Source organism: Lonchura striata, chromosome 8 (genome assembly GCF_050655825.1).
Source record: "Lonchura striata isolate lonStrDom1 chromosome 8, ASM5065582v1, whole genome shotgun sequence".
Lineage (NCBI taxonomy): Eukaryota > Metazoa > Chordata > Aves > Passeriformes > Estrildidae > Lonchura > Lonchura striata.
This window is the reverse complement of record NC_140710.1, coordinates 864,346-878,542: the sequence shown is the minus strand read 5'-3', so window position 1 is coordinate 878,542 and position 14,197 is coordinate 864,346. Positions and strand designations below refer to the sequence as shown.

Here is a 14,197-nt window from a genome sequence, read left to right as displayed (position 1 = left end):
AGAACTGGGGTACAGAACTGGGGTACAGAACTGGGGTTCAGAACTGCCCCTGGGACACAGAACTGGGGCACAGAACTGGGGCACAGAACTACCCCTGGGACACAGAACTGCCCCTGGGACACAGAACTGGGGTACAGAAGAGCCCCTGGAGCACAGAACTGGGGTACAGAACTGCCCCTGGGGCACAGAACTGCCCCTGGGGCACAGAACTGGGGTACAGAACTGCCCCTGGGGCACAGAACTGCCCCTGCCCTCCTGGGCTTGCTCCCACCACATCTGACAGCATTCCTGAGCAAGGAGGGGGCTGAACTCTGCCTCTGCAGACCCAGCTGTGCCTGTGAACCCCAGATCCCTGGGGATGGGAGTGTCCAAGGTGGGCTCGGAGCAAGGAGCACATCCAGGGGGGCACTGCAAGCCCCTCTGCATTAATTTCCACAGATTCATTTGGGTCGGAAAGTCCCTCTGGGCCCCTGGGGACAGCCCTGACCACGTCCCCAGGTGCCTGAGCTCCAGAGGAGGATGCTCTGCCTCCCCCCCAGCCCCTGCTGCTGCCTGAGTGCAATAATTCTCCTTTTCTCCCTCTCCAGGAACATCACCCCAGCTCCTTTCTGCAGCCACTCAAACATTTTAAGCCATTAATCCAAAGTATCGCCAGGGCTTCCAATAAAATTTTATTTGACATTTAGTTAAAATCCATTTTCTGCTACAACTGAATTTTTCCTCCAGTCCCTTGATGGACACTTCATCGTCATTGTTTTAAAGGTCAAAAGTGAGGGTTTTTTCCCAGATCTTGCTTTGTAAAGCCAACTGTTCCTCAGGATGATGAGAGGCTGTGGCAGCCCACGGAGCCCTTCTTGCCTGAAATTACAGGGATTTTGTGCAGGCTGGGGGAGCAGAGCAATCCCTCCCTGCAGAGCCCCAAGGCAGAGGCAGCTCCAGTCCTGCCTGGGACACAGCTGGGGAGCACAAAATCCTCATTTCCAGAGCAGGCATCTCCCCAGAGCCCTGCTTTGCTCACAGGGAGCAGCTCCAGTGGCCCCGACACAAAACCTTTCCTCTCAACGTGCTGCGAGGAACCACGGGGGTACATGCAAATACCAAACAGCATTCCTTCCCTCGCCCTTCTGTTCACAGTTTTTCATACACATCATTTAATTCATTCAGCAAAACCATTCTGATAAGCTGTACCACGGAATAATGGTTCAGTATCCTGGAATATCCTGAGGGACCCACCAGGAGTGTAAGTCCCAACCCTGACACCCCAAAAATCCCACCCTGTAGCAGTAGATGACAGTAAACTGAACCTACTGCATGACCCCTTCCTGTGTTTAACTCTCACGTTTCCCAGTTCTAGAGAGCCCCTGTGCTCCTCATCTCATCCTAGCTTGGGTTTTTACTGGAATTGTTTGATCCACGACTGGGATTACAACACATGTAAGGACATATATTCATTTTTAGGTGCTCTGTCCTCATTCCTGTGTTACGGTGATGCCTGACGTTTGAGCTTCCCTATTTTCCAGACTCTGCATTGGTGTGTGACTCTGAACTCAAGTGCCAGCAGCTCTCCCCACAGCTCAGCCAGACAGAGCAATCCTTTTCCAGCCCAGAGCCAAGGACACCACGGCAGCTTTGGAGCTGCTGAGCCAGGGACAGCAAAACTACTTGTACAGTTTCAGAAGGCAAATGAGCATTTATCCAAAAGCACCTCTCTCTTTTATAGAGAACATTGTGAACATGAATTCCATTGGTCTTAGAGTAAAACCATTTCACCTGGTCGTTGCACTGGACTCAGGTCAGTGTGGCAGAACATATCACATCTCTATGAACAATATGAATGGAAAGAGAGATAATCGATTGTTTACATTCCTCCTGGACTTTTCCCCAAGCTTAGCCTGGCTGAAATCTTTCTCTTTTTCTCACTGACTGAACTGAGGATATCCACACAGCTTCAGCCCCAAAAAGTGCAAACAGCAGGGAATGGAGGAGAGCAGGCTGGCAGGTTGGGGATGCATCACCTGGAGCTGGAATTGAACAGTTAACCCAAATAAATGGACCAAAACTTATAAAAGTGTGAAACTCCTGACTCAGAGTCCATCTGTAAATATTCATAAATATTCCTGTAGCTCTGCCCAGCCCCTGCTCCAGGCAGCCTCCCAAGGTGTCACCTGCCAGCTCTGACCCTGTTGTGTTGTTATTGGGCACAAAATGAGTACACAGAAGTTTGGTGAGTTCAAAAGAGAAAAAGATCCGGTTTTATTCAACCACCTGGTATTTATAGAATTCCAGAGGTGACCGTGGACTGGAGGATGGCATTGCCACCTCTCCGACCACACTGGTCAAAGATCAATCAATCATTTCTCTCCACCCACAGAGAAATACATAAACTATTCTATTTATACACGAAATTGTGGGGGAACTCTGGCTCTCAAATACATAACCATTATCAGCAGGCTGAAGGAGTTTTATGAGAACCTTAAAACTTTCAGAAGAACTATCAAAGAAACCTCACACCATTAACAGTCAGGGCAGCGGCCGCTGGTTGCCCAGGCTGAGGGCGGACACGCGTGCCCGGGCACTCACCCGAGGGGGAGATGTGTCTCCAGGAGATGGAGGGCTCTGGCTTCCCCGTGGCCAGGCACACCAGGGTGACGTTGCTGCCCTCGTTCACCACGATGTCGCCGGAGATGCGGAATATCTTGGGAGCGACTGCAACGAGACAGGGACAGGGCTCAGGGCGGCCGGGGTCACCCAGCAGACACAATCCACGCCATTCCCAGAATGGTGTCTGGGACATTGAATATCTGCTGGGATATTGAATATCACACGTTTGCTTTAGGAGTCCCCCCACCCTCGCAGGCGAAACCTGGTGTGTGTTGGAATCCAATTTACAAGTAAAAGGATGTGGCTCTCCGGAGGCATCTGAAGGGATACGGGGCCTGATCTGAGCTGGATGTCATGGACATCCTTGGGCAGATACATGTGAATGCAGCGTTCCCTTAAATTTCATTAGGGGATTCACCTGTCCCTCCATCCTTGTCCCCAGCCCCTCTCCAGGCCCTGCCAGGGGCTCTGAGCTCTCCCTGGATCCTTCTCCTCTCCAGGGGAACATTCCCAGGGGCTCTGAGCTCTCCCTGGATCCTTCTCCTTTCCAGGGGAACATTCCCAGGGGCTCTGAGCTCTCCCTGGATCCTTCTCCTCTCCAGGGGAACATTCCCAGGGGCTCTGAGCTCTCCCTGGATCCTTCTCCTCTCCAGGGGAACATTCCCAGGGGCTCTGAGCTCTCCCTGGATCCTTCTCCTCTCCAGGGGAACATTCCCAGGGGCTCTGAGCTCTCCCTGGATCCTTCTCCTCTCCAGGGGAACATTCCCAGGGGCTCTGAGCTCTCCCTGGATCCTTCTCCTCTCCAGGAGAGCCCCCCCAACTCTCCCAGCCTGGCTCCAGAGGGGCTCCAGCCCAGCCCAGGCTGCCAGACAGGCACAAACCCTCCCCAGGTTTGGCTGAAGCCACCAAGATCTGACCCACAAGAAATGTGCAGGCTTTTGTGGCATCTTGGGACTTCCCAGCAGGAACTTTCCAGTCTTTCTGAGGCAAGATTGGAGCTGTGACATGGTAGAAGGTGGAGAATTTTCCAGACTTAGAGGGTGCAGATTAAGTGATTTCCTTTTAAGTACGAGCTTTGTTCCATTCCTAATTGACTGGGCTCTTCTTTAATCTGGGCTTTACAGTGAGGAAATTAAATCAAACCTCGTTGAGGATGTCTGTAAGCCTCGTTACAATGACACTGAGCAGGTCACACCATTGATGCGTTTCCAAAATAGAATTAGAAAAGAAATGAATCGGAGAGGTCCATTAATTAAAATAACCCCAAATAAGCAGAGAGCTGCAGCCCAGGCTGCTCTGGGGCTGATGGCACGCCGTGGACGTTATTACTGCCACTGATTTCCCAGGAACATCCCGGGACAGAAATTGGCTCCCACAGCATTTCTGGAGCCTGGCAGCCTGAGACAAATCAGGATTTCTGCCCTATCAGTCTGCTGCTAATTCTTCTCCTATTTACTGCCTGATAGGGATCATTGCATTCAGATCACTAAAATCTGTGGAATTTATTAATTAGGTCTTGAGTATATGTGCAGCATCACAATGGAATGTTAATATTTATTAGGAATTAAAAAATGTTTGTTTTGCATCCATATTTCTTCCCACACCTCTGAAGAGACTGATCTCGGAGCAGATTTGGCATTTAAAATCTGCTCTGCTGAGCTTGGAGCCCACATTAAACCCATCACTGAGCTGCTCCCCACTTCAGCAGCTCCTGCCTCCCACCCAGACCACGTGGAGCTGTGAAGGTCAGGGAAAAAAATTAAATACAGCAGCAAATAAACATTTATTCAGAAAACGGATTAACGGAAGGCCAAGGAAATGAGATAATAAACAAGGATGAAAGAGGAATTAAACTCCCAAGTAAATTTGGTGCGGGGGTCCAACATGGAAAGTGCTTTGCAGTCATCTGGCTTTTTCTTTTTTAAGTTAATTTAAACCATTAATTTAATGTTAATGTTTTAACGTAAACCCTTCCCTTTTTGCACAATGCCTTTAATTTAAACTTTCCTTTTTGGAGAGGGTGTGTGCCCAAAGCCTGGGAGCTGCTGCAGGAGGAGCAGAGAGAGCCAGGGGTGCTGAGGGTGGGGGAAGAGGCTCAGGGGAGGCCAGAGCTCCCCTTGGGCCAGGATTTACAGGATGAAGCAGGAGGGACCCCGGCCTGGAGCCAGGGAAGGGACTGGGGAGGGCCTGGCGGGCTGGCAGCCCCCACGAGTCCGCAAGCAATTCCACAAACAATTCTGCAATTCCACAATTCCACAATCAATTCTGCAATTCCAAATTCCACAATCAATTCTGCAATTCCACAATTCCACAATCAATTCTGCAATTCCACAATCAATTCTGCAATTCCACAATTCCACAATCAATTCTGCAATTCCACAATCAATTCTGCAATTCCACAATTCCACAATCAATTCTGCAATTCCAAATTCCACAATCAATTCTGCAATTCCACAATTCCACAATCAATTCTGCAATTCCACAAGTCCACAATTCCACAATCAATTCTGCAATTCCACAATTCCACAATCAATTCTGCAATTCTGCAATTCCACAATCAATTCTACAATTCCACAGGTTCACATTTCCACAATGAATTCCACAATTCCACAATGAATTCCACAATTCGACAAACAATTCCACAATTTAACAATTCTACAATGAATTCCACAATCAATTCCAGAATGAGTACCACAATTCCACAATGAATTCCACAATGAACTCCACAATGAATTCCACAATTCCACAATGAATTCTGCAATTCCACAATTAATTTCACAATTCCACAATGAATTCCACAATGAATTCCATAATGAATTCCACAATGAATTCCACAATGAATTCCACAATGAATTCCACAATTCTACAATTAATTCAGAATTCCACAACGAATTCCACAATGAATTCCACAATGAATTCCACAATTCTACAATTAATTCAGAATTCCACAACAAATTCCACAATGAATTCCACAATGAATTCTGCAATTCCACAATTAATTTCACAATTGCACAATGAATTCCACAATGAATTCCACAATGAATTCCACAATGAATTCTGCAATTCCACAATTAATTTCACAATTGCACAATGAATTCCACAATGAATTCCACAATTCTACAATTAATTCAGAATTCCACAACAAATTCCACAATGAATTCCACAATGAATTCAACAAAGAATTCCACAAAGAATTCCACAATTTCACAATGAATTCCACAGTGATCTCCCCAGTTCCCTCCAGCAGTGCACCCGTGGCAGTAGCAGGAGCTGCCCAGGCCTGGGGTGGCTGTCCCCTCCCTGGCTGCCCCTGTCCCCTCCCTGGCTGTCCCCTCCTCTGAGGGACAGCATCAAATTGATTTCATCAGCGTGGGGAATAGCTGGAAATCACTGCCAGGCACAGGAAACTGATTCTTGCTCTTCTTTTTATGGCTTGGGCGTAATAATTGGTTTTAATGAGAAATCCATAGAAAAATTAAAACGTGCTTATGAGGGTGATTAAGCTCCATTCCCACTAACTGAGAATCCTCAGTCTTCCCTGCCACACACCCTCTCCCTGCCTCATGGGCTCAGGAATTTCAGCGTGGCAGGAAATCCCTAAATTCCCTTCTTTCCTTCTCCTGTTCTTTCCTTCTCCTGTTCTTCCTGCTGTAAGCAGAAGGACAAAGCAGCTTGTACCTGGAAAACCACACACAGCCAGAAGAGTCAAATCATGGAATGCTGGAACCCTTCAGGCTGGAAAGGAGCTCTAAGAACATCCTGTCTGACCATCACTTTCAGGGGGAAAATGGGGGAAACACAATAGGGAATTAAAGGAAAGGTTCAAGGAAAAAACAACAAATCCGATGCAGGTTGCAATGGAATAGTTCAATATTGCTAAAATGGTTCAAAATGTCAGGAGTGCAGAGAACCCCCCCAGAGCAGGACTGTGCAATGCCCACTCTGCCAGGTGAAAGTTCTGTGCTGCAAAACCCAGAATTGCCATCCAGGAGCTGCTTGGGAGGCTCCCAGAAACGGGGGGGAAACTGCCTGGATTTCACCAAGGTTCCCAAATTATTTGTGTGATGAAATCCCAGAATTCTGGAATGGTTTGGGTTCACAGGGACCTCAAATCCCATCCTGCCCTGGCAGGGACACCTCCCACTGCCCCAGGAGCTCCAGCCCCAGTGTCCAGCCTGGCCCTGGGCACTGCCAGGGATCCAGGGGCAGCCCCAGCTGCTCTGGGAATTCCAGCCCAGGGAACAATTCCCAATTCCCAATGTCCCATCCATCCCTGCCCTCTGGCAGTGAAGCCATTCCCTTGTCCTGTCCCTCCATCCCTGGTAAAATAAATCCTCCACCTCCCTGGCAAGCCCAGGCACCGTTTTCCTCCTCAGCCCTGGAAACAACACTGATCCCTAAACACTGGCTGCCACACCCCAAATCCCTGACTTTAAACTATAACCAACCCTAAGCCTCTCCAAGGATTATTTCCAACAAACTCCTCTGTGTAGTTGAACATCTTGCATCCTAAGTATCAATCATAAAAAAAGATAACTGTGCTTTTTTGGCGTAGTAAAATTTTTTATCAATGCTCACTGAAAATTGCTCTGTTTTTTATAGTTCTTACATTTCTTCATTTCATACTCAGATGAGCTCAATATTTACAGAGCAGTGAAATGCCCCCAGCACAAGCACCATTTCCAGAGAGTCTTGAGCCCAGATTTTAAATGAGGAGAGCTTTTCCAGCAGAGCCCCAGCCCTCCCCTCTGACAGCCAGCCAGCAGCCCTTTGCTTTTGCATGCCCATGATTAGTTCCTCCAGGCACTTTGATTGAAGAGCCTTGCCTAAAGGTCTCCACCTCCTCCTAATTAAACACAATTTGTCTCAAACACAGCAGCTTTGGCAAAGTGGGGCTGAGGACACGAATGATGGGTGGGCTGGGAAGAGAAATGCTTGGATCTCGAGCCTTCATTTATTTCCCATTCCTGTCAGCGCCGAGGCGTGACAAAGTGGCACCAGAGTGGCCCTTCCCTAAGTTTGGGATGGATCTTTTCCCTCTTTGATATCCACGGATCTCTGCAAATTCGTGGTGTTCAGAACTCTATCTTCACCTGCTTTGTGTGCTCAGCTTTTCTGAGACCAGTCTGAGGGCAGTGCCAGGGCAGGGGTGAAAAGGAACGCTCCTGTTGGGAATTCTGTGCCCCGGGCCAGATCTGTGCCTGTGGCTGTGCCTCTCCACCCTTCCTCCTGCCAGGGCAGCTCAGCTGGCCCAGCGGGACACTCCTGGCCCCCAGACACGGGGAGCAGGAGGTGCAGCTCATTCCCCACGCCCTGGAAAAGCTTTGGGACGCTCCACAAGCTCCTGTCAGCGAGCAGCACTCTGCAATCAAAGCTCTGTCAACTGTTTCATCATGGAAATGGAGCCAAAAAGTTGTAAAGGGCAAAAATAACGATAAAAAAAGCAAGCTCCTGGAGGCTGGAGCCAAAGGCCTCCCAGCTGGGCGCTGATTCTGGCTGAGCAGGGCCCACATTAACAGCAGGGCTCTGGAAAAGCAGGGATGCTTTCCATCAGCACCAGGGGACAGGGGAGCCCGTGAATTCTTCCCTGGGCACTGGCACAGGCTGCCCGGAGAAGCTGTGGCTGCCCCTGGAATGCCCACGGCCAGGCTGGATGGGGCTGAAGAAGAATGATTGTAACTATGAAAGTAGTCAAAGGTTGAAATAACACAAGTTTTTATCTGGTTAAACCAGTGCTCCCCTGGAGTCTTTTATAAGTCAAGAAGACTTCTAAAGCAAGACCAGAAGAGTTTACCCAGGGGAAGAAAAGGACAACTGGGTGGGACAGGATGAACATTTGTCAGCCTAACAGAGCCTGGATAAATCTGAATAAACCAGTCTGAACATCCCTAGAAGCTCCTGGACCTGGGAAGCTCCTGAAGGTCTCTGTGATTGAGGAGCTGCAGAGTGAAGGAGGCCAATGAAACACAGCAAAGCCCCATCAATATCCCAGCACATGGATCCCAAAAACACCTCCACCTTCCCCAAAAGCAGCCCCATCCTCCCCTCCTCCTGGGCCATCACCCATGGGCTCCTCTGCTGCTCCAGAGGTGTCAGAAAGCTGCTGCTGCTACCTAAGGACACACACATTATCCCCTTAAAACCCCACTGCTCCCCTTTCCAGACCACAGCCTAAATCCTACAAGGCTCGAGTTCCAACCAGCAGCCAGAGCACCATTGTTTGCTCAGCCAGAAAAGCAATAAAATGTAATAATTCAAAATAAACTCGGATTTCCTTTCTTTATCCTCGCAGACAAAGGAAGAGCTGCACCCAGGGGGTGCAGGCTGCTGGGAAAGCCACGGAATTTTGGAATATCCTGGGTTGGAGGGGCCCCCAGCATCACCAGTCCCACCCCTGGCCCTGCACAGACAGCCCAACAATCCCACCCTGTGCTCCTGGAGCTCCGGCAGTGCCCAGCACCCTCTGGGGGAAGAACCTTTCCCTAAAATCCAACCTCAACCTCCCCTGGCCCAGCCCCAGCCACCCCCGTCCCTGTCCCCAAGGTTGGAATTTGTGCACTCAAACAGGGATATCCATCTTTTAAACACAAATTCCAACGTGCTCGGGCAAAGGGATGTTCACTGAAGGATTCCTGCCACACAAGAAGTGCCAAGAAGAGAGTTCTAGATTGGAAAATTAGAGGTAAAACCTCATCACTGCTCCTTACAGGCAAAATGAGAATATTAGAGGGTTGTGACAGGTAAACAGTGATATACCTGTTGCTGCTCATGCTGTCACAGGAACTAAATAAAAGAGCTGTAATGATTTGAGATGATTTCTTGTAACTCTGCATTTTTCCTTTTGGAGAATTGTACAGGTTCAGTCTCTCTTCAGCGAGCCTGAATGACAGATTTACATCGTATTCCCAAGATAGTTATTAAAATAATTTCCCTTGACAGTTCTCTGGCTGCATCACTCCCCCTTCCCTGTATCCCAACCATATGGCTCTGCTTAGTTCCCATTTTAAGCGTTTTGCTCTGATGTGAAAAGCAATTCTTAGTCCTTTCCTCTCAGCCCCAGCTCTCTCCCACCCGTGCTAGAGCACAGCCCCGCAGGATATTGGGGGCTGGAAGGGACCCCCATGGACCACTGACTCCAGGGAATTCCACCCCGAGCTGCTGCAGGGCTGGAGCCCCTCTGGAGCCAGACTGGGAGAACTGGGGGGGCTCCCCTGGAGAGGAGAAGGATCCAGGGAGAGCTCAGAGCCCCTGGGAATGTTCCCCTGGAGAGGAGAAGGATCCAGGGAGAGCTCAGAGCCCCTGGGAATGTTCCCCTGGAGAGGAGAAGGATCCAGGGAGAGCTCAGAGCCCCTGGGAATGTTCCCCTGGAGAGGAGAAGGATCCAGGGAGAGCTCAGAGCCCCTGGGAATGTTCCCCTGGAGAGGAGAAGGATCCAGGGAGAGCTCAGAGCCCCTGGGAATGTTCCCCTGGAGAGGAGAAGGATCCAGGGAGAGCTCAGAGCCCCTGGCAGGGCCTGGAGGGGCTCCAGGAGAGCTGGAGAGGGGCTGGGGACAAGGATGGAGGGACAGGACAAGGGAATGGCTTCACTGCCAGAGGGCAGGGATGGATGGGAGATTGGGAATTGGGAATTGTTCCCTGGCAGGGTGGGCAGGGCTGGGATGGGAAGGTTTAGGAGATTATGGTCTCTGCTCGTCCTGAACACAAATTTACCCTGAGCAAGTTTCCAGTGCTTCCACTCAGTCCAAGGGAGGACAGGCTTCTTCCCTGGATTAACTCAGTGACTACAAATTTATTCAGTATTTATTTTTGTTCTCACCACAAAGCCTAGAAATTAGTAGTGATTATCTAACACTGAAACCTGGAATTGCTTTCCACATTATTAATTCCTCCTCTTGAGCTGCTGCAGAGCTGCCCCCATCCCACGGAAATGCGTGGGGAGTGGTGTGATTTAATCTTCCTGACATTCCAATGGCATGGGGACTGCTGGGATTAATGGGGATTAATGGCGTAATTAATATTCATATTCTACAGACAGTTAGCACCCAATTAACATCGGGCCGTTGCCTGCCCAGCACTTTGGGATGCCTGGCCAGAGACAGCACAGAATTCTGCCCTGGTTTCCCTGCAGGAAAACGAGGTGGGCTCCGGGTTCTCCCCCAAGGGGCCCAGCCCAGCCCTGAGATGCGAATCACACAGGATCACAGAATCCCGGAATGATGAGGCTGGAAGAGACCTCCAAGGTCATCAATCCAGCCCATGCCCTGACACCTCACCAGACTCCAGCACCGAGTGCCATGGCCAGTCTCTAAACACATCCAGGGATGGTGATTCCACCACCTCCCTGGGGAGACAATTCCAGAGCTTTATTATTCTTTTGGTGAAAATTTTTCCCTAATCTCCAACCTCTACCTTCCCTGCCGTAGCTGAGGCTGTGTCCTCTGGCTCTGTCAGTGCTGCAGGTGGAAGAGACCGACCCCACCTGTCTGCAACTCCCTTCAGGAGCTGTGGAGAGCAATGAGGGCACCTCTGAGCCTCCTCTTCTCCAGCCTGAACAGCCCCAGCTCCTTCAAACTGCTCACAGGGCTGAACAGGCTGAACAGCCCAGCCTGAACAGCCCCAGCTCCTTCAGACGCTCCTCACAGGGTTTGTGTTCCCAGCCCCTCTCCAGCCTCGTTGCCTCCTCTGGATGCACTCGAATGTCTCAATGTCCTTCCCGAACTGAGCGGCCAGAGCTGGACACAGCCCTCGAGGTGTGCCCTCACCAGCGATGGGATGCTCTGCCCTTCACAGGGGAAGTGGTGCTGTGCAGGGATCGTGCCGGTGAATCCCGCTCAGGCAGGATTGTGCCGGTGAATCCCGTTCAGTTGGGATTGTGCCGGTAAATGCCATTTGGTTGGGATTGTGCCGGTGAATCCTGTTTGGTCGGGATTGTGCCGGTGAATCCCATTCGGTTGGGATTGTGCCCGTTCTGTCGGGATCATGCCCGTTCTGTCAGGATCATGCCGGTGAATCCCGTTCTGTCGGGATCGTGCCGGTGAATCCCATTCGTTTGGGATCGTGCCGGTGAATCCCGTTCAGTCGGGATTGTGCCGGTAAATCCCGTTCAATTGGGATTGTGCTGGTGAATCCCGTTCAGTCGGGATTGTGCCAGTGAATCCCATTCAGTTGGGATTGTGCCCATAAATCCCGTTCGGTCGGGATTGTGCCGGTGAATCCCGTTCTGTCGGGATCGCAGAGCCGCCGCTGTGGCACGGGGCAGCTGGAGAGCGCCCAGAGCCCCGTGCAGGGCGCTCCGCTGGGCCAGCGCTGCCCAGGAAAGTCACCCTGCTTACACCGGGGCTGCAGCGCGGGCTGCGGCTCCTCTGCCCGGTCCGGTGCAGATCCGGCCCCACGGGCCCCGGGAACGGCCCCGCTGGGATCGGCGCGGGCAGAACGGGCACGAGCCCGCGTGCCACCCTGAGAGTCACCGGTACGGGAACTGTGCCACCGAGAAACCGGAGCTGCGGGACCTGCACCGGCAGCCCGGGCAGCAGGGCTGAGCCCCCAAACCCTGCTTAATTGGGGCAGCTAATCACCCTGCTTAATTGGGGCAGCTAATGACCCTGCTCAACTGGGGGCTAGGTGCCCAGATAATGACCCTGCTTAACTGGGGGAGCTAATGACCGGTGCCCAGCTAACGACCCTGCCCTGGTCCTGCAGAGCAGCTCTGTCCATCGGAGGGGAGAGCCACACCAGGGGCTTCTGTGTGCCAGGGCACCACGGCCTGGGCACCCAGAAATTAATAAATGAATAGAAAAGTAAATAAATAAAATATCAATTATCTGTGCCGGGGCACCCAGAAATTGAGAAATGAATAAATAAATAAATAAATAAATCTCAATTCTCTGTGCCAGGGCACCATAGCCTGGGCACCCAGAAGCTAATAAATGAATAAATAAATGAATAAATAAATGAATAAATAAATAAATAAATAAATAAATAAAATATCAATTGTCTGTGCTGGGACAACATGGCCTTGGCACCCAGAAATGAATGAATAAATAAATAAATAGATAAAGAAATAAATCTCAGTTCTCCCTGCCAGGGCATCACAGCCTGGGCACTGAAAAACTAATAAATAAATAAATAAATAGAATCTCTATTCTCTGTGCTGGGACATCGCAGCCTCAGCACACAGAAATGAATAAATGAATGAAAAAATAAATAAAATCTCAGTTCTCTGTGCTGGGGCATCATGGCCTGGGCACCGAAAAACTAATAAATAAATAAATAAATAAATAAATAGAATCTCTATTCTCTGTGCTGGGACATCACAGCCTCAGCACCCAGAAATGGATAAATTAATGAATAAATAAATAAAATCTCAGTTCTCTGTGCTGGGACATCGCAGCCTCAGCATCCAGAAAGGCATAAGTGAATAAATGAACAAATAAGATCTCCATCAGCTGATGGTAACTGGCGGTTCAAAGCCCCCAGCACACCCTGTTGGCACAGCAGTGGGGCCAGGATGGCCCGGGACAGAGCAGGGGACTGGCAGAGCCCCAGAGGAGCTGGTTCATCTGTGCCTGGTGCCCTGTCCCCTCTGCTCACGGCTCCGGAGGGACCTCGCTGTGACCCGTGGGGCAGAGCCACAGCCCCCAGAGCCCCCGGCGTGCCCAAAGGCAGCCCCAGCTCCCTGGGAATCCCAGGATCACGGGATTCAGACTGGTTTGGGCTGGGAGGGAGCTTAAATCCCACCCAGTGCCACCCTGCCCTGGCAGGAACACCTCCCACTGTCCCAGGAGCTCCAGCCCCAGTGTCCAACCTGGCCCTGGGCACTGCCAGGGATCCAGGGGCAGCCACAGCTGCTCTGGGAATTCCATCCCAGCCCTGCCCACCCTGCCAGGGAAGGGGTGTCACCACCACATTCCTCCCAAAAAATCCCCCAGATACAAGAAAGGCAGTGAAACAGGCCCGTGAGGAAGTGACATCCATGCAGCACAGAAATGATCACCTGCCCGGGATCCCAGGGTGCCAGGATGTGTGCTGGGCATTGTTTGTGGGTGGGCACGAGCACTTGTTGCCATAAATCCAAGGCAGCTTAGCACCAGGAGCAATTTCCTGCTCCTAAAGGGCTCTGGGTATCTGTGCTGAGCAGGGTTTTGACAGAAATGATTTGCCATAGCTTTCAAACCCCAAAGCTGGGCTGGGGAAAGTTCACTCGGAGATTGCTGCCATCACATCCGCGATTTGGGAATATTTATGGGCAAAATATTTGGGCGTGCTAACTACATCCAATTCAGTGGGAGCACAAAACAAAGCCTCTGCTTTGAAGTGTTTGGAACAGAAAGACTTTAAACCAAGCCTTTCACTGTGTAATGGAACGCTTGTGTTAATTATAATTCCTTTTGCCAGGATCTGCTTTACATAACAAAGCTAATCTGCCAACTATTAAGGAAATTTCCCCATTTTCTCTTACAGATGATAGAAGGGGAAATAATATCATATTTTAAATGCAAAGTGGGGATGATTAAAATTTCAGTCTAAATAAAATAAGAACATTTCTGAATCTTAGAGACAACAAAACAAGTAATCCACGGGGGTCAACAGAATAACT

At 50.3% G+C, this 14,197-nt stretch overlaps 1 protein-coding gene across 4 annotated transcripts in view; it reads right to left on the bottom strand.

Moving 5' to 3' along the window:
- Positions 1-14,197, bottom strand: part of NEGR1 (neuronal growth regulator 1) — a 175,260-nt gene that overhangs the window by 81,871 nt on the left and 79,192 nt on the right. For all 4 annotated transcript variants that reach the window (XR_014956980.1, XM_031505577.3, XM_031505578.3 and 1 more), the window contains exon 3: positions 2,581-2,706. Coding sequence is in view for 3 of the 4 variants with exons in the window: in XM_031505577.3 (XP_031361437.1) it covers positions 2,581-2,706 (126 nt within the window). In the remaining variant the exon portion in view is untranslated. The remainder of the gene's footprint in view (positions 1-2,580; positions 2,707-14,197) is intronic.